General features: G+C 42.4%; 1 protein-coding gene across 2 annotated transcripts in view; it reads left to right on the top strand.

Annotated features, from left to right (window-relative positions):
* Positions 1-26086, top strand: part of GALNT5 (polypeptide N-acetylgalactosaminyltransferase 5) — a 63709-nt gene that overhangs the window by 17369 nt on the left and 20254 nt on the right. For both annotated transcript variants that reach the window (XM_061608747.1, XM_061608748.1), the window contains 6 exons: positions 12412-12578; positions 13817-13936; positions 15771-15906; positions 16390-16509; positions 17235-17352; positions 18124-18447. In XM_061608747.1, the coding sequence (XP_061464731.1) occupies positions 12412-12578; positions 13817-13936; positions 15771-15906; positions 16390-16509; positions 17235-17352; positions 18124-18447 (985 nt within the window). The remainder of the gene's footprint in view (positions 1-12411; positions 12579-13816; positions 13937-15770; positions 15907-16389; positions 16510-17234; positions 17353-18123; positions 18448-26086) is intronic.

Below are 26086 nucleotides of genomic sequence, written 5' to 3'. Positions count from 1 at the left end.
ACCCTTGTTGGGATGACACACTCAGCCAAACCTTGGCCTGACTGCCATCCCATGCTGACCTAGAAAGGAAGAGCAAAGCAGGTTCAACCTCCTCTCCAGAAGCCATCGTGTTTGTGCAGTCATGGGAAGCAATACCTTGGCTTACTGCGATGTGTGAACTAGCCCCGATGTCTGGGTTCAGTAATGGATTGGGTGAGGGCCAATAATCTGAAGCTCAATCTCAATAAGACGGTGATGCTATTGGTAGGTGGTTTGTATGTTTTGGGAGATGGTGTGTGGCATCTTCTGCATGGGGTTACATTGCCCCAGTAAACAGTGTTGAGCTAGTAAACCAAGAACAAACCGTGGTTCCCGCTCATGTTTCTCTGCAGTGAGGCAAATCATGAATCTGGGTTCAGATGTAAGAGTAAACCAAACCATGGCTTAGCCTCAGCAGCAGCAAGATCAGTGAAGTAGTGCAGCACCTGTGATCTTGCGCCAGGAAATCCGGCAACCTAGCCATGATGGTGATGTTCTGCTCCCACTGTTGGAGGCAATATGTCTCTGAATACCAACTGCTGGTAATTGCAGGTGGGGAAGGACTGTTCTGCTCAGCTTAAGCTTGCAAGGCGTCCTGTAGGCACCGAGCTGGCCACAGTGAGAATACTGTACTACATGGGCCACAGGCCTGAGCTAGCACAGCCCTTCTTATGTTCTTATCTTTGCTCAGTCTCATGAAGCCATGGCTTGGCTTAGCGTTACATGCAAACTGAACCACTGTGTTCCCACCTCCAGGGTGGCTCACAAGAATTAATGAATAAAATAGACAATAAGATAAATAATTTTATATATAAAAAATAATTTAAGCAGCAGAGCAGTAAAGCACAGCAATAGAAATATCACAACAGATGAGCTAACACTAATTAGCAGCGTTTTTAAATGGATAAATAAAAAAATTCTTCAGTTGGCACCAAAAAGAAATGCGTTGGCACCAGGCAAGCCCCTCTACAGAGAATATTCCACAAGTCTGGTGCCTCAACCAAGAAGACCCTCTCCAGTCACCACCCACCTAACCTTCCATGGCAGGGGTGCTTCAGAAGCAGTTGTGATTGTCTTTTTGGCACTTTTTTACATTACTCATCAAACGGTCCCCTTTCATCAATAAAAAAAATTGGTTTTACTTACTGGCTTTGCAGCTAACATTCCTGGCAGTCTACAAGGCAGCAATCTTCCGTAATGCAGTTTAATCGTGATTATGAAGGACAAGTGGCCACATAGCAGCTAAGGAAGATTTGTTGATGCTAAATGGGCCTTTCAGATATTTGTCCTCATTACCAGAGTTGTACGTTTCAAGGTTTTAGTTCTCCATCTACATTCCTAGTTCTTTAATATGCTGTTTGAAGCACCATGAAGCTAATTTCTTCTAGGATTTCACACTGTTAGCTTGCAGCCACTAGAGCGTGCTAGAAATCCATATTTCCCCTCTTCTGGAATAAAACCAGGATTGTTTTCTTCTGTTTCCAAAACAAAAATAACTTCAAAAGACTGGCCTTGTATTCTATTCTAAGAAGCCTCCAATGTCCGCTCTTTAATCCCAGTGCTAGTTTAACTACAGTAATTAAGCTCTGAAATTTCTAGTGAGTGGTTTTTCACCCTTCATAGGTGTATAGTTCCCATGGCTCCTGATGGTTCACTAGGCGCGTCAGAAGCTAAGAGAACTACATTTTCCTGGTGCTTTGTACCAACCTAGTCCTAATGGAAGTCCCATTTTGAAGCTTCCCTGTTGCAACTGTCTGGTAGGTTTTGGATAAAGGGTGGCCACAAACGAATCACCAAAAGAGAGGACAAAGATTAGCATATGCAAATTTGTTCATATAGCAAATTTATAAACTGTCATTTAAATAGAAATGCAATACATTTCACTGTAGTGGGAAACACTGAGACCAGGTGACCTGAATGTGTGCCTACTCAGTCTGCTTTCCAGATACTGCTAACTGTTGATGGGCAACTTCAAGGCCGCTCCTGTTCTTCCTTCTTAGTTTTTTTTTTTTAGTCTTTAAACCAGACTTGGACTTGACAGCCCTTCGCATAGAGGACCATCCTCTGAAACGCAAAGCGCATGGCCAACTCAAAGGGAAAGGGTCAGAGAATCTTTCAGGCACATCCAGTCACCTTACCTCATCCAAACCTTGGAATGGATTTGAGAGAAAAATATATATTCTGGGTTTTTTTTAATTGTTATTTCTTTAATTGGTATGAACAGATATGGGATACTACTTAGAGATGAATCTTATACTTCCAGTTTGGTCATGAATGATGACTGACTTAAGACAACTTTTCCTAAGCTGGTGCCTTCCAAATGTTGGTTGGAGAAGGCTAGACTAAGACTACAATCCTATGTATGTCAACTCAGAAGTAAGTCCCACTGAGTGGAATAAATGGAATTTAGGAACTTACTCAATGGAACTCAGGAACATAAATGCAGTAGCAGACAGCATGGTGGGCTGCTGCTGCTCACTTGACCTCTCGTTGCTAAGAAGTAGAGGGTGAGGTGGCAGTGAGACCGGTGCAGGGCAAACACATCAGCAGGAGCACCAGATTGGCTCCACTAGTGGATTTGAACTGCGCTAACTTTGCAGCCACCTTGTTCCTTCCCCCTACCTCCCAGTAAGCAGCGGCAACGTGACTGACTAGAAGTCAGTTGAGCAGCCACCTGCTACAGGGAAGTGTCTAGAGAACTGCCACCTGAGTGATGGAAAGCTGGGCATGTTATCTGCATCTGTTGAAAAGGTCCATGATTGAGATGATCTAAACGCTTTTTCTATTGTGTTTAAATTGTGATGCCCATTTTACACATTGTTGTTATTGCCATTTGTATGTGTTCTGCCTCCAAGGAACTTGGGAAGGTGTGTATAACACATGATGCCATCCCACCCCCAACTCTTGTGAGAAAGGCTAGCCCAAGAGTAACAGGCCTAAAGTCAACCAGAAAGTTTTGTGGTTGAGGGGGTAATTTGAGCTCAGATTTTCCTGGTCTATATATTCTACCCACTACTCCACACTACAGGTCCACACCTTTTGGGTACTATGGGAAGGAAGATTTGCTCCTGTTCTGCATCAGTGCTTTTTATATGTTGGCTTCACCACTGGTCCCCATAAGTTGTCACAGTGCAGGTGATAATGAACAGTTAGTTGCCTGCTGCAATGCCAATCTGGAGGCGAGATGAGTGTGAGAAGTGCAGGCAAGCCGTGAACACATTCTCCATCATGATCTTGAGCAAGCTAGTCCCTGCTAGGGAAGCTTTCCCTTTAAAAACCAACTGGCTGCTTTTTTCTGTTTGTTAGATTGTACCATTGGATTTTGTTCTCTACAGCTGGCTTCCATATACTACAAAATCCACAGGACATCTGTTCTACAGTATGTTTCACTTCTGACTTCCAGTTCATTATAGCACACTGCAGTTGCCAAGCCATTAAAAAAGAAAACTCCTCTGGAAAAATCATTTGTGTGGCTTGGTGTTTCAAGGCTATGTTGGCCACCCTGCTTGAAGAGGCGGGTGCTGTCTTAAACACAGAAACTGGCTGACAGTAATACAGGCTGTCGCCTTGATGATGATGATGACGATGATAATGATTTTATCATCACCTAGGGATTCTCTTTGCCACCAAGTGACAAAACTATAAGTGGCAAAAAAATAGAATTCTAGCTACAAGTCTCTATATCCTATGTAGTACTTCTCAGTTAAAAGGAGACTCATCAACATAATTTTTCCATGTTGATTTTAGCTCCTGATCAGGACCACCTCTAGGTTTATTTTCTTTCTTTATTCTTTATATAACAGGCTTCCTGGAGGAGGAGAGTGGAGAGGAAATGTTTTAGCAAATAGCCTGTCTTTTAATTTTACTTAAGCAAACCCTTCTAACACACCAAAGGAATCACATATGCTATACATATTTCCCTCCTTCCTGAAGAAGGAAAATCTACCATGAATGCACAGGGCAGCTGTGATGCGTCCTTCCCTGGCTCTCCCTGTCAGGTTCCTACCTGCTCGTGGTTACTGCCTGTCTCTAGGCACCACCAGGGACTCCACCAGTCCGGACCGCTCTCTCTTATGATTTCTCTCCCCGCTCTAGCACAGATCTCAACAGATCCCCCTGCTAGGCAACCACCAGTAACGTCCCAATACTAGTATTCCCAGAGACTCTGAATACTGGTATTGTTATTCTCTTCACCGCTGCCACCATTTGTTACAGTTCCCCTTCAGCCTTGGTCATTACCTTACCCTCCCTTCTGGTCTGTGAAACCCCAGCCAAGGATCAGGCCTTTGGTAAACCAAATTAAGTATTTATTACAGATAACAAAGCTAACAAGATTAACAAGATTTCTTCTTAAGGCACATAAGCATATGGTTTTACTCAATCCTAATCCGAACTCCACCTCCCTCCTTCTTCACGCTCTCCTGGCAAACAACTCTCTCAAACCCCACCAAGCAATCCACTCTTTCTCTTCTCCCCCCAGATTCCACAATTCACCACCTCACATCCACCCAGATTTACCTGTCATCCTTTCATTTATACTGTCAGGCATTTTAAACATTCAGCCAATCATCAAGCATTCTATTGCCCATTCACTTCCCCTCCTCTTTCACTACTTACCATGTATACTCTAAACAACCAGCACTTACCATATATACACTAATATATAGGAACATCACATTTCCCCCCCCTTAAACAACGGCAGAGTATTATTCCTGTTCCAGGATTTATACGTCGCGTTAACAAATAAAAGTCTCTATGGGGAAAATGTCTTTCTTTGTTCCTCTGTCTGGTCACGTCACTGCAGTCCCAGCCACTTGCCTGGAAAATCCATCGGCCAGTACATTGTCCTTGCCTTTTATGAACTGGAAGTCCACTTGATAGTCCTGTAGGGCCCAGGACCACCTCTGCAGCATAGTGTTATGGTTTTTCATAGTCTGCTACCATAACAAGGCCCGATGATCCGTAGTCACTGTGAATCTTCGTCCCCACACGTATGGGCGCAACTTGTTCAGTCCCCACACGACCGCTAGGCACTCCTTCTGGACCGACGAATAGTTTTTCTCCCTCGGCGTCAGCTTGCGACTCAGGTACGCCACTGGATGTCTGGTGCCTTCTCTCTCCTGTAGCAAGACGACTCCCAGCGCGAGGTCTGACGCATCTGTAGCCACGATGAATGGTTGCTCATAGTCTGGTGCTATTAATATAGGTCCTTGGCACAAGGCTTGCTTCAGCAGATCAAAAGCCTTCTGACATTCATCCGTCCATACCACACGCTCAGAACACTTCTTCTCGGTCAATTCATGCAAGGGGGTTGCTATTCTCCCAAAATTTCTCACAAACTTCCTATAAAAACCAGCCACACCCAGAAATGCCCTTACTTGTTCTTTGGTTAAGGGGATCGGCCACGCTTGTATTGCCTCCACCTTGCTCCATAAGGGGGTGATTTTCCCACTCCCCACCTTATGTCCTAAATAGATTACTTCCTTTAGTCCAAACTGGCATTTCTTAGCTTTTATTGTGAGGCCTGCTTTTCTTAAGGCCTCCAAAACTGTTGTCAGGTGTTGGACATGCTCAGGCACCGACTTGCTAAAAATGGCCACGTCATCGATATAGGCCACTGCAAAATCTGACATGCCTCGCAACACAGTATTGATTAGCCTCTGAAATGAACTTGGTGAGTTCCTTAGTCCCATGGGTAAGGTCACAAACTCATATAACCCATCAGGTGTACTGAAGGCAGTTTTGGCTCTGGATTGCTCGTCTAGTTCCATTTGCCAAAATCCTTTACAGAGATCTAGTGTAGAGATAATGGTTGCTGCCCCCAATAACTCTAACATAGCGTCTACCCTAGGCATAGGATACGCATCTGGGACAGTAATTTTATTGATTAGCCGATAATCAATGCAAAACCTTGTCGTTCCATCTTTTTTCGGAACCAGGACAATACTTGAGGCCCAGGGACTGATGGATTCCCTGATCACTCCTAATTCCAGCATATCTTCCACCTCCTTTTTGATCTCATTCAAAACTTTCCCATTCGCACGGTACGGAACAGATCTGATTGGGGCATGATCTCCAGTATCAATGGAATGTATAACTATACTGGTTCGGCCAGGTTTGTTGCTAAAGAGATTCCTATAGGTTTTCAAAACTCTCAGAATCTCTTCTTTTACTTCCTCCTCTACCTCCTCTGACCATTCCACTTGATCTACCCCTCCTTTGTCTTTGCTTTCCTGTACCAAATCTGGAAGTTCAGGCCCACTTCCCTCAGGGAATAAGGTAACTTCCAACACCTGTGCATCCCTGGTATGGTAAGGCTTCAACATATTTACATGAACCACTTTGCTTTTGTTTAATTGGTCTGTGGTGATTACATATGTCACTGTGTCAAGCCTTTCTCTGATGGTATATGGTCCTTCCCAGTTAGCCTGTAATTTGTCATGTTTCCTGGGTATGAACGCCATAACCATATCTCCCACATCATACACACGTTCTCTGGCTGTTCTGTCATACCAGTAACTTTGCTTCTCCTGTGCATGACTCAAATTCTCTTTCACTACTTCCATCATTGATGTTAATTTATTGCGGAATTCCAATACAAAATCTACTACAGAAGTTTTGTACTCTCCGAGTTCCTTCCCATGAATTTTTTAGCAGTTCCAAAGGTCCCCTCACTTTTCTAGTGAACATGAGTTCAAAGGGTGAGAAGCCTGTTGACTCTTGAGGGACTTCTCTGTATGCAAACAAGAAGCATCCCATCATGCCCTTCAAAACTCCATTAAATCTGGTTCTGTATTTGCTAGGTACTATCAATTGCTTCACTGGTTCACATTCATCCTTTCTCTCAGCAGGCATCCACAGTCTATATAAAATCCCATTCTCACACACAACTTGATTCCTCAGTTTGTCAGTGAAAGGAATCTGTTGGGTCAGAGCTTGTTCCTTTATCTGCTTCAGACTTATATCTTGATGCAGCTCTTCCCTGAATTGCTCTGCTTCTTCCCCAGAGACCACTTGATACATTTTGTCTCCTTCAGCAGGCCTGCTAGTGGTTGCTATGGTGACCTGAGGCTGGTTAACAGATTCCACCCTGTTTGTTTCAGCCCCCCTTAATATGGCTTCTTTTTCTCTGCCAATTTGCTGTCTGGTCACTACATAGATCTTTCCTTGGGCACCCATTACATCCCTTCCCAGTATTACTGGTTCTTGTTGCTGGGCATTAATGCCTACTTTATATCGGCCCTCTCGGCCTCTCCAAGTCATTTCCACCAGGGCCACAGGCAAACTTTCTAGTTGACCCCTCACTCCTTGGATAGTCACAGTTTCCTGAGGTAATATTACCTCAGATTTTATTAAATCTGGCCTCAGTAATGTCTGAGCGGCACCAGTATCAAGCAATGCCCAATAATTTGCCCCTTGTACACTCACTTCCTCTCTCAGACTTGAATCAAGGTCTGTTACTTCTGTCCAGTTTATCTGGCAAAACTTAACCTTTTTCGCTGTTTCTAAAGCCTTGGGCTCTGTTTTCACTGCCCTTGTCTGAGCAGGATTACTACTGGGGTTGGCAACCTCACATTGAAAACGTAGGTGCCCTGGTCTACCACATTTGTAGCATAATTTCTCCTCACTTTTAGGGTACACAGATCCACTCTGGGGTGTCCTGTGCCCTTCAGATTTTAATGGAGGACTGACTTCCGGGAAGGGTGACTTCGCTTGTGCCTGCTTTTGAGACGGGCTCCCGCCTCAAAAGAAGCTTATTCAGATATAAATCAGTCAGAACATTTTTTTTTGACTGATGAAATTTCTCCCGGGCAGGGAGAAACGTAGAGATCAACCTCAAAAGCCTGTTTTTGTTGAGAGGACTGGATTTCATTAATTTATGAGAAAAGGTCCAGCCAGCAATGCCGGACGGACTTCCGCACAAGCTCTATCTGATTAATGCGATACGTTTATCTTTTCTTCAAAGAGAAAACGGACTAACAGGCAAGCACCCTTCTTTCTATTATTTTTTTTACTTGGTTTAAATTGTTGCAGCAAAAAGAGATTTGTCAAATGAATCAGCTTTAAAGAACTTCTGGGTGAGCTATAACTCTTCTCTGTTATTCACGAAATTAACAGCTTATCTCTGTTTCTATTGCAAAAAGCTGTCCTGGAAGTGCATTCTAAAGATATAAACAGAAGAGGGATTTCTATTCCGAGGAACATTATATTGTCTGGGACTATTCTCTTTTTGGTCTATTTTATTTTGACGAATCTGCTTCTTCACGACGCCACTAACTGTTTTGATGCTGGGAACTAAATTTGTTTTGTGTTCTTGAACATAGAGAGATAAGGCAGGCTGCTCTGTTTATACTGTGATGTCATCAAGCCTGGAATATTAACCCAATTGTTGCTGAAATAAGTGGTTCTTTATTTTTGTTTTGTTTTGTTTTCGTGGTTTTAAAAATAGCAATCAAGAAAGTGGCTGAGAATCTGGAAGTAATTATGTTTCAGAAAATAATGGATGAGATTGAGATAACGAAACAAACCCTGCGACAGGGCAGTAAGGAGCTGAAAATTGAACTGAGCAAAATGACGCAGGAGCTTAAAGAAATAGGGGATCCTGTGAGAGAGGAGAATGAGATCAGAGATGAGAAAAGAAAAAATAAAGGGAAGATACAAGCCCTGGAGATTGGAACAAATGTGGAATTGGAAAAAGATCTGGAGTTTATGGATATTAGAAATAAAATCTACTGTTTGGAATTTAACGTTATCTCTGAAGAAATTAATGAAGATATTAGAGATAAAGTTATCAATGGCTTGGATAATCTTCTGGACTGGAATGACGTGATGGAGCTTGATGTAGAGAAAATCTATGGAATTAACTGCAGCCATGTGACAATGGAAAAACTCTCAAGAGATGAGCCAGTGCATTTTGTAAAAAAGAAGAACACAGATATGACTTTACAACAATATTTCAGCAACTTATTCAGAATTGATGGCAAGAAAATATTTGGGATAGAGGAAATTCCCATCAGACTCTTATTATATGACTATGGCTATGACAGCAAGATTATTATGGAATACTGATAATGGAAGATTGGACACTGAAATTACTGGACTTAACAGGACTATTGAAGATGGAAGATGGAATTAATAGGGATAATGGAATAATGGCTATTGAAATTATTGGACCTAACAGATTTTGATGAGATGGATTAATCGATATGTTTATTTGGACTATGGTTATGACAATAAGATTATTATTATTATTGAGATGGATTAATCGACATGTTTATTTGGAGAAAAATTGATAGATATATTTCTTAAAGAATTGAAACCTCTCTTTGACTTTTTGTGGAAAGAATAAAGTAATGTTTATGAGATTTGATGATTAATTAAGATAACTACTGGAGGAAAGTGATTTTATAATATAATTTAAGAGACAGGATTGTTATATATTGTAGACCTACAACTGATTTGATCTGCGACAAATGGGAAGTCAACATTTTATTTTTTTGTTTAATCATTTTTGTTTTGTTTTGTTTTTTGTCTTTGAATGTTTTATGATTTTGTTTTGTATGTTTTATGAAAATTTGAATAAAAATTATTGTAAAAAAAAAAAGATTTTAATGGAGGACTCACTCGCGGTGGTACCACATCCCTTCTGCCAGCACTATATGGTCTGGGTTTAAACTCTCTTGTTGTTTTCCCCACCCAGCCAGTTCTATTGGAGGCGAAGTGATCCGCCATCTCTGCGGCCTCCTGCACTGATGTAGGGGAACGGTCTTTGACCAGGAACCTTATTTCTGGTGGTAACTGATGGTATAATTGATCCAATATCATGAGGCTTTTCACCTCTTCCACTGACTGAGCTTTGGCACTACTCATCCACTTTCCAAATATATCCATCAACTTTGCTCCCAGTTCCACAAAAGACCTCCCTGTCTGTATCTGGCAGTTTCTGAAAAACTTTCTAAAATAATCAGGCCCCAGTCTGAATCTTTTAAACACTGCTTCTTTGAATTCAGCATAGGTGACGGGCCTGTCTGAGGGGAAATATTGGTATACCTCAGCCAATTCCCCTTTAATCAGGTTTGATAAATACTGCATGTATTTATCTTCAGGTAGCCCCCACAACTGAGCTGCTTTTTCAAAGGTACTGAGGTAAATTTGAGGATCTTGACCAGGCTCATAGACAGCAAAGTCCTTTGGAGTAATTTTTATTCTTGCTCCATCTCTGTCCTTTCTTGTTTCATCAGAATGAAACTTCTCTCTTTCAAATTTTAACTTTTCTACTTGTAATTCGGCATCCACTGCTCGTTGTTTCTCCCTCTCCTCAAACCCCATTCTCATTTTCTCAGCTTCCATCCTCAATCTCTCAGCTTCCAACTCTCGCTGTTTATCTTTTTCCTCAGGCTCCATCCTCAGTGTCTCAGCTTCCAACTCTCTCTGCTTGTCTTTTTCCTCAGCCTCCATCCTCAATCTCTCAGCTTCCAACTCTCTCTGTTTTTCCTTCTCTGCACCTTCCATCCTCAACTTCTCTCTCAAGTACTCTATATAAGCAGGATTGCTTAAATATCCTTCTGGGGTCTCTTCTCTGACATGTTGTTTTTGCTGGGCAGTTGCAAATCCTATAAGTGCTACCCTCAATTCATCTACCCCTTTACCCTCGTGAGATAAATGGAATGTTATGCACTTCTCCACCAGCTCCTCTCTTTTCATTTTTATGTATTCAGCCATGGTCACTCACTCTTTGCCACACACTCTTTGCCAGTCACTCTCACAAGTAATCTTGTTTTGTTATTTCTGTTTGCCACACCACTGTTAGGGATTCTCTAGTATTCGTATCTGGATTCTCTGTTGTTCGTATCCCACCGCTACTGACACCACATGTGATGCGTCCTTCCCTGGCTCTCCTTGTCAGGTTCCTACCTGCTCGTGGTTACTGCCTGTCTCTAGGCACCACCAGGGACTCCACCAGTCCGGACCGCTCTCTCTTATGATTTCTCTCCCCGCTCTAGCACAGATCTCAACAGATCCCCCTGCTAGGCAACCACCAGTAACGTCCCAATACTAGTATTCCCAGAGACTCTGAATACTGGTATTGTTATTCTCTTCACCGCTGCCACCATTTGTTACAGTTCCCCTTCAGCCTTGGTCATTACCTTACCCTCCCTTCTGGTCTGTGAAACCCCAGCCAAGGATCAGGCCTTTGGTAAACCAAATTAAGTATTTATTACAGATAACAAAGCTAACAAGATTAACAAGATTTCTTCTTAAGGCACATAAGCATATGGTTTTACTCAATCCTAATCCGAACTCCACCTCCCTCCTTCTTCACGCTTTCCTGGCAAACAACTCTCTCAAACCCCACCAAGCAATCCACTCTTTCTCTTCTCCCCCCAGATTCCACAATTCACCACCTCACATCCACCCAGATTTACCTGTCATCCTTTCATTTATACTGTCAGCCATTTTAAACATTCAGCCAATCATCAAGCATTCTATTGCCCATTCACTCCCCCTCCTCTTTCACTACTTACCATGTATACTCTAAACAACCAGCACTTACCATATATACACTAATATATAGGAACATCACAGCAGTCCACAACACCAGAATTCTTTGGGGGAAGCCATTACTGTTTAAAGTGGAATAACAGTGGAATCAATGTATGGTGTGAATGTCGTCTAGGCTGAGACTAGGTACAGAAGAAAATTAAGGTGTCAGGGCAGGTATCAGCAGTGGCTCCTGGTAGGGCGCTGTGGCAGCTGCCCAAGAGTGCCAAGTGCTGATGCTGTCTCTGCCCCCATCCCTTTGCCGAGAGTTTTACAGAAAGGATGCAAGGGAACTTGTGAAACCTAATAACCAATATACCAGTCTTCCAAATGGTACTCTCTCTTTTTAATATTCTAGGAGTCAAATCTTTTCTTCTCAAACCCTGCCCTTGCTCTCTTCATAGGAATATTCCTGAGGAGGTAGGATAATATCCTCCCAGCCAGAAAATAGGTCACTAGACCAGCATCAGGCACTTCTTCTGAAGAATGGTTCAGAGTGAGCAGGGGGGCACCAACCCCATAGTAAAACAATATTTAAAACAATTCCACATACTGTATAAAAAAGTTTAAAATAGTTCAGATACAGATGCAGGGCGAGAAAAAGATCTCCACATAAAAGGCTTATTGAAGGAGGAAGGTCTCTAATAGGCACCGAAAAGACAACAGAGATGGCATCTGTCTTAATATTTAAGAGGAGGGAATCTCAAAGTGTAGGCCTGATTCCTATATCGTATGGAACAGATCTCCTAATAACATGGTATCTGCAGGAGACCCTCTGCTGCACAGGGATATACTTTTACTCGTTATGTCTGTTGTGTCAATGCTATTTATCTCTGTTGCTGTTTGCTGCAGATGTAAAGATCTTCTTGTCCACAATGACCTTCCCACCACGAGCATCATCATGTGTTTTGTTGACGAAGTGTGGTCTACTCTTCTGCGCTCTGTTCACAGTGTCCTCAACCGTTCCCCTCCTCAGTTTATCAAAGAGGTTATTCTGGTGGATGACTTTAGCACAAAAGGTAGGTCAGTGTTTCCCATTGTAATGGTTTTCAGAATGTTCTGTTTTTCAGGCAGTTTTGCTGTTTTTAAAATGCTGTAGGGTTTTGTAGGTTACAGCTTATGTATTTAGAAAATCTTTAGGCTGTTTGCTCAAAAAAATTTCTGCAACTTGTGTACAAACATATATAAAATGTGATGCAAATACTCAAATCCAATTAAAAACAAAGATGTATACAACTAAAAAACAAGATAAAATCAATAAAGTGTTTAAAATAAATGTAATTAAATACAAGTGATTTTGGTAATATTGTGGTAAAAATCTGTTGCCTTACATTTTCCTGAGAGCTCAAACTGGTTTTATTTTGTTTGATTGGGTCTCTCTAAGGCATGTTATTTTGACAAAGAGACAAGTAGGTAACATGGGTGTCTGGAGAATTTATTTGGCCTAAAACTACACAGATCAGGGACCCAGTATTCTCAGAGTTGGTTTCTTCTGATGGATGCTCATTTATGGTCTGCTTCAAAAAGGGAAAGAAGTAGAATCATAGAGTTGATTATTTTTGGATCTTGCTGGGCCTTCAGCATGGGGGCTTTGTTGAAGAGGGCCTTGTGGACCATCCAATCCAGTGCCCCTGCTTGATGCAGTAAATCCATAGCTGGACCATCCCAGCAGATGGGTAACAAGTCTCTCCTTCGAAGACTTCCAGTGGGGAAGAGTCCACCACCTGTCCAGGTAACTGGTTCCATTGTGGAACTGTTCTTAATATTAAGAAATTTCTCCTAAAATTCAACTGCAATGCCACTTCTTAGAATACCGGTAGTGAAATTTCTCTATGGACTATAACTTCTCCAGTGAGCTTGAGAGAAGCTGCCATGCAGTTTCACTGTTGGTGCAGTTTAAGAGATAACAAGAGCATTGTTAATCTAGGAGGGATTCTTGGGGGGGGGCAATGTGCCAATTGTTGTTTAATAGAGAAAAGGTCTTTTTAAAAAAAACAAAACAGCATTTTTCTAGGACCAATTCACATGTAATGAGAGAAGCATAGCAGCAGGCGAGGGCCGGAAAAACGACCACAGTTCTTGCTCCCTGTTGTAGCCGCCAGAAGAAGGAAACCAGCATCTATTTTCCAGCAGTCTAAACATGCAGCAGGGGCAGGGGCTGATGATGGTTTGGTTCCTCTTACTCCTTCTTTAATAGGTTTTGAAGTAGGCACAAGTCTGTGGTCCATTTCTGTGCTTCTCCTCTGTTCTGATTTAGCTTACCTCAAGGACAAATTAGACCAGTACATGGCCCAGTTTCCCAAAGTCAGGATCCTTCATCTCAAAGAAAGACATGGTTTAATACGAGCTAGACTGGCTGGAGCAGAGATTGCCAAAGGTAAGAAGAGTTGCATTCAGTTGTCAAAGTGGGGTGGGTTATAGTTATTTTGTTTTTAAAAAGGACAAAAGTCATTGGAAACCATCCAGTGGAAATTTGACTCGTCTTTGTTGCAGTGACATGGGTTGCATTGCAGTGCAATCAGAAGTTAAACACTGCTGTGCTAAATGGTGCTTACTCCCAGATAAGTGTGCATAAGATTGCAGCAATAGTTCAGTGGGATACTTTACATTCATTGGAGGTCACCCAGGCTGCACCATTTTGAAACACGCACCAAAAGTGAAAATAAAAATAATAGGAGGCTGGTAGCTCCCCCCACCAGAGATGTAGATTCAGCCGCATGTTAATACAAAGCCTGCACCAAATATTCTCCCTCTTTTAATTTTTTGAGCAAAATAGTGATTTGAGATACATGGTAGAAATATTTCCTGACTACCTCTTTAATTGTAAGAACATTCTCTCTTTTAAAAAAATACTGTTTGGTGCCGTCAGCATTTTTTCCCTTATGGTTACTTCTTTTTCATCTTCCTGGATCAATCCCATGCACACCGCCAGTCAACTAGAAATCTGACCGTGAATGGATTAGTGTAGAAATCCTTTGAAGACACAGAGATGATGGTTCCCTGATGTTAGCAGGGATTAATCAGGGAGGACAAACAAAATTAATTGAGAATGAGGACAGTACTTCCTGAAATGGTCACACGGGTGATCTTAGCCAGTGAGGAGTCATGAAGTCACTACTTTACACAGGCAACACAATTTGGCCAAGATATCATTGATGGAATACAAAGTCATTTGGGAGAAAGACTTTGGAACGTAAATGAGCTGGTGACTCTTTTCACAGGCACATCAAAAGAAGGAGGAGCTTTTTGACACTGTCAGAAATGTTCTTGGAAAATGGTGGGACATTTCAGTTTAACCCTAGTTAACATGAAATATTTTTGTTGCCTTCCTTCTTTTCCCCAGTTTATCCTAGCCACTTCAAAGCATTTATCCGTATGAATTTAGTAACTGACCTTCATGGAGGGGGGGTATAGATGAATGGGATATGAGACTACCCACACCATCCACCATTGTGCACATTGGCCATGCCTCACTCGGCTCTCCCACCAGCCACATGAGCATTGACTGCAAGAAGGGGGTCCTATGTGCATAGCCATGTATGTGTATTGAGTTTATCCAGCTGAAGGCGGATAGGAACATAGGAAGCTGTTATACTGAGTGGCTCCAATGGTCCATCTAGCTCAGTATTGTCTACTCTGACTGATTGGCTATTATTTTCCCCTATCCACTGTTTCCATGGAAACGCCAATAGACAAATAAATAAACAAATAACATAAATAAAGCCCAGATTAAATAAGGGGGGGGGAAATATGGGATGGCAATTTGATGAGAACAAAATCATGTCGATGCTGCACAAAATTTGCATGCATGAGCAGCACCATGTCGATAATAAACTGTTATATAGAAGCACTTGTAGTTAAATTGAGAAAAAAATGACTCAGGCATTCTCCTCTGTGAGCTTCCTAGCTAGGTATGGATTTTCTCCTAGATCTCTCTGTTCAATAGGACACTAGGTATCATTCTTTCCAGCAATATTTTCATGAGAGGTTGTCAAATAAGACAAGGATGGGAAACCTGTGGCCCTCCAAATGGTGCTGGACTTCAGTTCCCATGATTGCTGACCATTGGCTAGGGTAGCTGCGGCTGATGTGAGTTGGAATCCTACAACATCTGGAGGGTCACAGAATCCTCATCCTTGGAGTAAGACTTTCAAAGTTGTTCCAGTTTGCCTACTGAAATGGAAATAATTCCTTTTTATTTTCTCCATTAGGTGATATACTGACATTCTTAGATTCTCATGTCGAATGCAATGTAGGGTGGCTGGAACCACTCCTGGACAGAATCCATTTAAACAGGAGGAAAGTTGCATGTCCAGTTATTGAAGTCATCAGTGACAAAGACATGAGGTAATTTTGATGCCTGCAACATTTGTCCTCTCCATCCTTGGTGATCTATGCACAGAAAAGAGTTGTGCATGTGGAACATCTTTCTAGGACAAGGAACCTAGCCCATCAGATGTTGTCGAATTCCAATTCTCATCAGCCCCAGCCAACATAGCCAATGGCCAGGGGTGATGGGATTTGTAGTCCAACAACATCTGAAGGGCCACAGGCTCCCCATCCCTGGTTTAGAAAAAAATTCTTTCTGTCCTTCCTCTTCTTAAGCATTTTCTTGTGAAGGTTTTGAAAATAAAATGCAATAAGAAAAGATGTTACACATTTCACAACACATTTAAACAATTCATAAGTTCATAAGAGTATTTGTTTACATGTTACCAGTGGGGTCTATTAGCCCACCCCATAAAAGTATGTCATTCAAATTATAGTCACTCTTGTTTGATGCAGCTTCTGTTTCTGAAATTAATTCCTGCCATGACTTCCATTCTTTAGCTACATGACTGTGGACAGCTTTCAACGTGGTATTTTTACATGGCCAATGAATTTTGGGTGGAAGCCAATTCCTCCAGATGTCATTGAGAAAAATAAGATTAAGGACACTGATATCATTAGGTAAGTACATCATGAAGATAAGCTTTTGTTGATGAAATGATTTCTTAAGCACTAAACCCACAGAATGGGAGGACATATATTTCTTAGGTTTGCAAAACATATTTAATATTTGTAAGGTGTGAAATCTTGTCATTTCTTGAATGCAACTAGCATCATATAAAACACAGCAAGCTTAGCTATGAGAATCCTAATGGAAAAAACAGGGATGAGTAACCTGTAGCCATCCAGATGTTGTTGTTCAGCTTCCCTCAGCCTCCAGCCAGCATAGCCAGTGGTTGGAGATGATGGGAGCTGAAGTCCAGTTCCCCATCCCTGCAATAGAAAATATTCCTTTAAAGTACACAAAGCATGAATAGGGAGAAACTAGTTTATAACCTTTTAAGAACTACCATATGTGGAAGGAATCTAACCCTAAGTTTTGGCTAGATGCAACTGCACCCAAAGTGTGTATTTCTAGTGTTTTTCAAGACAACCCATCTACACCATATTCTAGACTTCCCCAATATAAAAATATTATATTTCAGAGTTCATAAAAGTGGCAGAGGCTGCTGCTAAGCTGGGGTGGATGTGGAAGGATTCATCCTGGCTGTCATAAAGGGAACGCTGATTGAACCACATGGAATGTTGTCACATTCTAGGTACTTTGGTAGGGGTCCTGTAATAGCAAAATCTATATTTTCTCTAAAAGCACGATGTACAATACTAAATTCTGTTTCAATTTTTAGGTGTCCTGTGATGGCAGGTGGGTTATTTTCTATTGACAAGAAGTATTTTTTTGAACTTGGGACATATGATCCTGGCCTCGATGTTTGGGGAGGTGAAAACATGGAGATCTCGTTCAAGGTATGTTGCACCCTATTTTTCTTGCTCCCCCCCCTCATTATTTTGCAGCAAGTTCATAATCAACTTAATGGTCATACTTCAGCGGCAGTGAGAAACACATGCTGAGTCTTGCAGATGTAGTGCTTTCAGATTATCCATAGTAGAAATAAATGGTCAGAAATGTCTGCATCAGGGTATATTGCTTCCCCCCCCCAATTGTTAATATGTTAAACGTTAGGGTCCTTTATAAAGTCTGTACACATTTAACATGATAATAGCTTTCATGATTTTTTTAAAAAAATCTCAAACTGTCCCATCAGCCCAGAAGTGTCAGATATAACATGAAACCACGGTTAATGAATGTTCACCATGGTGTAATATGTTGTCTAAACTGATAAACTATGGATTGTGATTCAGTGGCAGATGAGAATCAGAAACGGATTTCTGCTGTCACTAGGGTGATGTCTGAATTGACAAACGATTGTTGCAACCATTGTTCTGCCTCAACAGACTAGAGCGCTGAGTAGATATAAAATGAAAGCAGAGAAGCAGCTCTAAACCATGGATTGCCTATACAAATGAAAGCTTCCACCATGGTTTGGGTTCTAAACCACAGTTACTACAAATGGTGGTTTGGCATGCTGTCTAAACTGAGTTGGTGTACTGTGGAAACTTCTTACATAATTATCAGTAGCAATTTAGGCTAAACTGTACCTATCTAGATGCATCCTAAGGCATATTACATGACAGAATCCATTACTTTATCCAGTGTTCCCTGCCTCATTTTACCAGGTTTGGATGTGTGGTGGGGAAATTGAAATCATCCCATGTTCCAGAGTGGGCCACATTTTCAGGAATGACAACCCCTACTCCTTCCCTAAAGACCGCCTTACCACAGTGGAGCGGAATTTGGCCCGGGTTGCAGAGGTTTGGCTGGATGAATACAAAGATCTTTTCTATGGACACGGTTATCACCTCATCCAAAAAAACCTGGACGTTGGGAACTTGACTCAGCAGAGAGAACTGAGGAAGCGGCTTCAGTGCAAAAGTTTCAAATGGTATCTGGAGAACGTCTACCCTGACTTAGACGCCCCCCTTGTTAAAGCTAGCGGGCTGGTATGTTCAATTTACCAATGCCAATGTGCCCCTTGTGCTTATGTCAACTGACACATCATCATCATAATCTAAACTTAATTTCTTTTGATGCTATGTGATATTTGCCTGTGTTGGATTTTGCCCAGTGCTTGGTCAGTGAAGTTCTACAGCAGGGAACTTCTGGCCCTTCAGAAGTTGTTGGCCTACCACTCCCGCCACCCCTGACCATTGGCCTTCTGGCTGGGGCTGATGGGAGCTGGAGTCCCAACAACATCTGGAGGGCACCAGGTTCCCCAGCCCTATTCTAAAGAGAGGGACTCATGTGTACCTCCTGTACAATACAAGGTTGTCCTGTTGGTGATGGTGTTGGTTTTATATTGTTGATGGCAATTTAGACACTTTACCCTGGCCTCCAGTGTACATGGCACACTGAACCCCACACCTTGAGGGCAAAACCACACTCTAATAAAAATCAGTGTTCACTGCAATTTTTTGCCCTCAGGTTGGTGGTCAAGGCCTGAAGTTGCATGCACAGGACGAATCACAAAAAGAGCCTGCAGGTTTTGCCCTTGCTTGCCACTGCGAAGGCACCTGCACTGTGTGGCAAAGTGGAGAAAGAGTGGTAGTGGAGGCGGGCTGTCCTTCCTGCCTTTTTGGCTAGAATCCTGCCCTAGGAGCAGTCAGTGAGGAAAGACAGTGCTGTGCATGTGGCCTCCTGGCAACAGAGTCACTGCTGCTTATGAGGAGGGGTAGAGAGACAAGGTGGTGAGGAAGTCAGCACTGTGTGGGCGCGTTGCCAGACCCAATCTGGTACTCTCACCGATGCACCCGCACAGCGCCAGCCTCCCTGCTGCCACACCCCTTAATAGGTAAGCAAGCAATGACTCTGCTGCCGAGAGGCCAGGTGCACGGCGTAGCCCTCTTCTGCCTCTCTTTTAACTGGAAGCAGGGATGCTTGTGCTACACTGAGGTAGCAGGTAAGAGGAAAATGAACACTTTGGATTTGGGGGTACAAATGATTGAAGGGAATATGGTGGGAAGTTAACTATGTAAGACCTTGGTGGGATTTAGATCTTTTGAAGTAAAGTCACGGAAGACAAATAGATTTGGTTGCGAGGGGTGAACTGGTCAAAGGGGAGTTGCTTTGGAGAGATGTGAGTAGAAAATTAATGGTTCGGGAGGATCTTGGTGGGGTTTGAATGTGCTGGAATATATTAATGGAATTGATCTGCAGGGGGGTTGATTTTACGGGCTCAAACTCCACCTTTGCCTTGTACTTGGTTTGTGAGCTGAACCTAGTCACTATTCTTCAAATGTCTCTGGGACGCTTTTGAGCAGGGCATGTGTCCCTGCTGTTTGTCCCCATCCCCTAGTTTTCGAAGGTATAGAGCCACTGAAAATGTTTGTTCCATTTAACCATTGTGGCTAGGAGGAAGGGCTTGCATGAGTAGACCTGGGATCAAGCAGGTACGAGAAGCTCTGGGTAAAGCCAAGAGAAGGTGTGTGGCAAGTGTGTATGTGGGTGACTTTGTAGCACCTTCTTGGAAGCACCAGCTGCTCCTCTTCTGTGACAACCATCAAACCATGGTTATTCCCTCTGCAGTCTTGCTCCCATAGAAACAGATGCTGGAAGACACATGCAGTGACATCACTGGTGTCAGGTGTGGATTCTCTTTTAGCATTCTTCTCAGCTTTCCCATTGGTCACCACTGAAGAGTTATTTGTTGCCCTGCAACACTTTCTATATGTAAAAAAAATTAACCATAAGCTTTAAATGAACAATTTAGGGCTAGACACGATAACTAAACATAATTTTTTGTGTTACCTCTGAGGGCCAGATGCTGAAGACCTACAACTATATATAAGCTATAAAAATTTGAAGATGAGGATATAAGGGCAGGGTTGTTGCCTTCATGCTCTGGTTGTGAGCTTTTCAAAAGTATCTGCCTGGCAGCGGTTGAAAATAGGATGTTGGAGTAGATGGCCCTGCAGTCTGATCTGGCAGGATTGCTCTTGCATTCTTAAAGCTGAGGAAAATGTTTTAAATTAGCAAACTTCAAACAGACATACACATCCCCCCCTTCAATAAGAGAAACAGGCCCACTTAAAAGCCTTACCTTACCAGCTTTGAGCTCTCTTTTTTCCACAACTTCCTAGATGACAACAGTGTACCATTGCCTTAGCCTCTGTAGTAACGTACCAGCTTTGTGGATACCAAACTGACATTTTAGATATTTTCCCTAGTTACCAGAGTTTTATGCTTAAAATATTTGAGCTTTTCTCCTTACATTTTTAATTGTTTAGTAACTTGCTGAAATCACAGAGAGTAGCTTCCTCTAGGATTTCAGACTTCTAGCTTGCAGCCACTAGAGTGCACTAGAATTCCATTTCCCCCCCAGTTTCTGGAATAAAATCAGGATTTGTGTATCTTATTCCAAAACTAAAACTATTGAACAGTGATATGGCATCCAAATGAACGTTCAGTGTCTGCTGTCCAATTTCAATGTTAAATTAAAAGTGACAGCATGAAAATTGTAATGGCAAGGCAAACTCAGGAATCCCCTCTCAAACCCATTACGTATCCAGTGTAAACAGTAATGAAATTCAGGACTGATTCATAATGGACTTGCCAAAGTTCCAAGTCTCCCCACTGCAGCTACCCCCTTTCTTTGCACATCTAAAATTACCTTGCAGAGGTTGAGGAAGTCATACAGAGACTTCTTGGTGCAGCCTTCATTTGTCCCTTCTTGTTACAGCAACATTATCTTAGATGCAAGAAACTATAGGACATGTAATTCCATGGGACATCAGGTGCTGTGAGAGCTACATTTTCCATGGTTCCTGACACCTGGACCCACTGCACATCCTTGCAAAAGCATCCAAAGCCTCAGGAATTATAGGAAACCAGCAGCCTCGTACCTGCCATTGCTTGGGAATTTAAAGAAACCAAAAAGATTTGCGAGGTTTTGAAAGGTGTCCAATTGTATCCAAACATAGATGAAAACCTGCTGCTCTTTGATCTTAGGAACCATCATCCCAAACTTTGGTTATGATACCTAAAGAGGTGTCCAGTGCACTGCAGTTTTTAAAGGTGCAATCTGCCATCTTGATTCAAAATGGCATCCAATTGTATCCAAACATCGGCAAAAACTTGCTCCATGCAAAATTTGGTTAAAATAAGGGGTGTCCAAATGCATACAGAACAGACAGACAAACAACTTTCCAAAATACATAGCAGATGCAGCCCTCATAGATTTGATGGGTCATTGGGAGCTGTGAAAAATATGTTTCCCATGGCTCATTTGTGCCTGGAATGCTATTACTACAGCAACTAGGCCTAATGGAGGAGCTGTCATGAGGCCTTCCTATCACAAAGTTTCCACAGTGCCACTGCTGCTGTCTCTGCCACCATTAAGTAGCAGTAGACAGGCAGGGGTGGGAACCCTACAGATATTATTGGATTCCAGCTCTGATCAGCCCCAGCCAGCATGGCCAGTGATCAAAGATGATGGGGGAGTGATAGCTTGCCGCCTTGGGTTCCTTCTGAGAGGATGGTTGGGATAATAATAATAATAATAATAATTGATGGTGATGATGATGATGATGCATCTGGAGAACCACAAGTTCTCCACCCTGGCAGTAGATGGAGACCATCTGTTCCCTTTTGTTTTTGAAAAGAAGCTCTTTTATATCCAAGCCCATTGAATACTGCCAGGAGAAGCTTGCCCATGACTAATAATTGGATGGAAGTGGGATAAAACTTTGGAATGAAATTTAAGACTCCAGCTTAGGTTGTGAAGAATGATTGTGATTTATAGCTGGATATGTGAATGGCCTCTGTAGAAGGCTATGGGCCTAGATCTGAGAGCTCTTTCTGTCGTATTTGATTGATGATGTCTGCTTTGGTTATTATTACATGTTGTAGTGTGTGGAGTGCTAGTGTCCAAGATTGGAGCCACTCTATTCCATTCCCCCTCCTCTAGTCCCATCCCCAACAGCCAGTGAGTGTTCTGTGGCCACCAGTAGCAGATGGTGGGGTGGGCAGGCAGCGCTCACCTGACCTCTGGTTGCCCACATCACTACCGCATACCAAAACAGAGAGAGGGAGGGGTCGAGGCAGCAGCAAGTTCAGTGTGATGAAAATGCACCGGCACAGCCAGTCTAGGGCTGCCACCAGTTCGTTTGCACCACGCCAACCTTGCCACTGCCTCACCTCTTCCCCTTTCCATCCCGGTACGCAGCAGCAACACAAGCTCCTGGTGGCAACTGAACATGCCCTGTCCTTATGGATGCCCCACTTTGGGTTTTTTTGGGGGGGGGGCGCAGGTTCATACATCTGCAAACCTTTGGGTTCCCCAAGCCTGCTGACACCTCTCCTCTTTTGGCTACATAAGCGATACTCATGGCTGGAGATAGGAATAAGAAGGAATATTACTCTAGGAGGTACATTTTTTTTCCCATCACAAGAACCTTGTGAAGTCAGTCAGGCTGAGTGAGAGCCACTGGCCAAAGGTCAACCACTGAACTTCATCGTTCTAGAAAGGGAAAAGAACAAAGGAAGCATCCTTATACTGAGTCAGACCGTTGGTCCATCTAGCTCAGTATTCTGCACGCAGGCAGATGCTTTACCACTGAGCTATAGTCCTTTCCAATTTGAATCCAGAACTTCCCAGTGCAAGTCTAGCACTCTAACCACTGTATTTTATCTTCAGAGGCCTCTAAATAATTGTTTCCCTGTGGTCAGCTGCACTGTAGTTATCAGTAGCAGATGTGTAAAATGTCCACTTCATGACGGCTGCCTGGTTTATGTGGTTACTTGCTATGCCCCAGTGTGACTCCTACATACAGTGGAGGCTGATTAACTAGGGCCACTGGGGCACGGCCCTCCCAATAAGAATGTCAAGCAATTTAAAAAAAAAAAAACCCCAAAAAATCTTAAAGCTGTATGCTCTTTCCTGCCTCACACACAGTTTTATCATTTCTTGATCTTACAGAGGCTTGTGAAGGCATTTCTGTCAATCTCCTGTTCTCTGGCCGATCAGCTCTCTGCACCACTGAGCCAATCCTAATCCAAAAGTGTAACTGTAGCAAAGAGATCCCTCCCTGGAATGCTGGCTTGTCAGCACTATAGGAAGGCTCCAATTCTATCTCTTGTCATAAAGGTTATCCAGCACAGCCAGTATAGCAGATTAGGGAGGAGTCAAGTCTGAATCAGGCCTGCTTGAAGAACAGCCCTATGTAGTAGCCTTAGCCTGGTTCTGAGCATGCTCAGAGCTGTTTCCTTGAAGGTCAGGCTTCTTCATTGGTAACCAAAGAAGAAACAGGTAGTGTTTCCTGCTTTCCTGAGGAGCTTGTTTGTTGTTGTTTAGGCAGGTTTTTTTGTGTATGTGACCTTGGAAGGGAGAGAGAGTGAGCAAGCAAGCAAACAACAGTGTATCTATTTTTTTACTTAATCATTTGACATTTATCTTTGTGAATTGGGAAACTGGGAGGATAAATAGTGGATATCTTGAGTATATGTTGCAACAATCAGTATATATTTTAGTGAGGAGACAGTGACACTTTGCATATGTGTAATGGCACACTTTCCTAAATAAGTGCAATACAAGTCCTATTGTGATGAAAACAGCAAGGTTAATTGCTGCCCTATCAAGTCAAAATATTACCAGCTGCCAGTCCCTACACAGATACTACTAACATGGACAAGATCCATGCAATCTCAGCCATGTGTAAAGCAAACGTTTACATTTTGTAACTTTGTTCACATGTATTTATTTGTAGAATTAATAGTGTAAAGGCTTAGACATGAAATATGACAATGGTAATGATGAGGTGATGAACACAATGTGGGAGCTGAACACAAAGGAGCAGTTCTGTGGCATCTGACGCAAATTAGGAGAACATGTACATAGAGCTATAAAACTACAGAGTTGTAGTGGAGGCAGTAACTTTCCAGCAGTGAAACCTGGAAAAGGAGATATATTAGTAGTGTTCCAGAAAGACTTTACTTTACACCTTTCCTTATGGATATACACACAATGTTCCCATCCTGTCCATGAGAAACATGCGGCGCACAGTGCTGCCCTTACGCAGTCTGAGCTTTTCTCGTTCTACATGGCCAATAGAGGTGTATGTGTGTGTGTATAGAAAGTGGGTTACTGCCATGCTCAAGATCTATGCCATAAACCATGAGATGGGCAGGGATGTGGAACCTGTGGCCCTCCAGAAGTTATGGTACTCCAATTCCCATTAGCCCTCAATAGGGTGACCATTGGATGCTGGGAGCTATACTCCAGCAAATATCTAGAGGGCTGCAAGTTCCTCCACCTCTGACCCAGAGTAAGGGAGGGGTTGTGAGGACAGAGGTAGAAAGAGATACATGACAGGCTGTTTAGTATGCAACCAGAAAAAAAATGAAATATGCAATCAGCCACTCATCCTCCAAATCCATTAGCAAATTGAGATCTGATGACAGCAGGAGGGCTTTGCCTCTTATTTATATTTATTTTTTTGACCTTTGCGTTAACAAATTACAGCTCACATCATTAACCTAGAAGAGTTTGTTTTAAAACTATGAATTAGTCTTGGTTAGGCAAGCTAATTTTAAGGTAGAAAAATATGATCGGTTTGGCAACCAAATTGACGACATAAGGTCAGCTGTGGCGAATTGCCCTTCTACCTGTCCCCTGCTTAGGTTTGCTGATTTGGGGGCTATGGCAAATGGAGATCAGTCCCTCCTTCCCCCCACCTGAAAAAACTGAATTATAGGATTTGAAGTAGTAGAAGGAAAGTTTGTACTATCACATCAGAAAAAAGGGACTGTCAACAGACTCAAGAATTTTAGTTGCCTAATTTAGGCTGCTTAAATTTAAATATATTCGCATATCACCGAAACATTTTAATGAGATACCAAAAAAAAAAAGAAAGGGTGACACAACTAACAGTTTAATAAGCAAGTTAAAAGAAAAGACCTTCTTTAACTTTTTCTTTTCCTGTTAACTGCCACACACCAGTCAAAATAGTCCCAAATGCTCAGGCCAACTAATGAACAGTGAGCCCAACACAATTTATCAACTAATTTTTCTTCCTAACCATCTACCAATTTGAATTTGCAGCTTTGGTTAAGACTGGTGATAATGCATTGACTGGGCTCTTATTTAAGCAATCAGACATTCTCTTTTGAGGCCACCGGACTCTTGTACTTCAGAATGTGCAAGTTACTTTAGTTCACAGCAGCAAAACTCCCATATATGTATTTAAGAGATTGTGGATTGCACTTTTATATCAAATGCCCTCAAACTGATAACTTTCCATTAATATACTTCACCATACCCAAAATACCCAAGTGGCAGGAATTGTAATGGAGTAGCTCTAGTGGCTATTATTCCCCTCTGTATACCCACTTTCATTCTTTATTCTTGAACTCCAGGTCTGTTAAGCATATTAAACTGGTTAATAACAAGGTTTGACCCTTTCTTTAGTGCAGGGATGGGAAACCCGCAGCCCTCCAAATGCTGTTGGACCACATCTGCCATTATCCCTGACCATTGGGCCATGATTACTGGGGGTGATGGGAATTTGAGTCCAACAATATCCTTTTTTGGGGAGGCACAGATTCCCCATCCTTGATGTAAAGTGTGCTGGACTCTAGGCCTGAAAA

The sequence above is a fragment of the Rhineura floridana genome, chromosome 2 (assembly GCF_030035675.1).
Source record: "Rhineura floridana isolate rRhiFlo1 chromosome 2, rRhiFlo1.hap2, whole genome shotgun sequence".
Lineage (NCBI taxonomy): Eukaryota > Metazoa > Chordata > Lepidosauria > Squamata > Rhineuridae > Rhineura > Rhineura floridana.
This window is presented reverse-complemented; position numbering and strand designations above follow the sequence as displayed.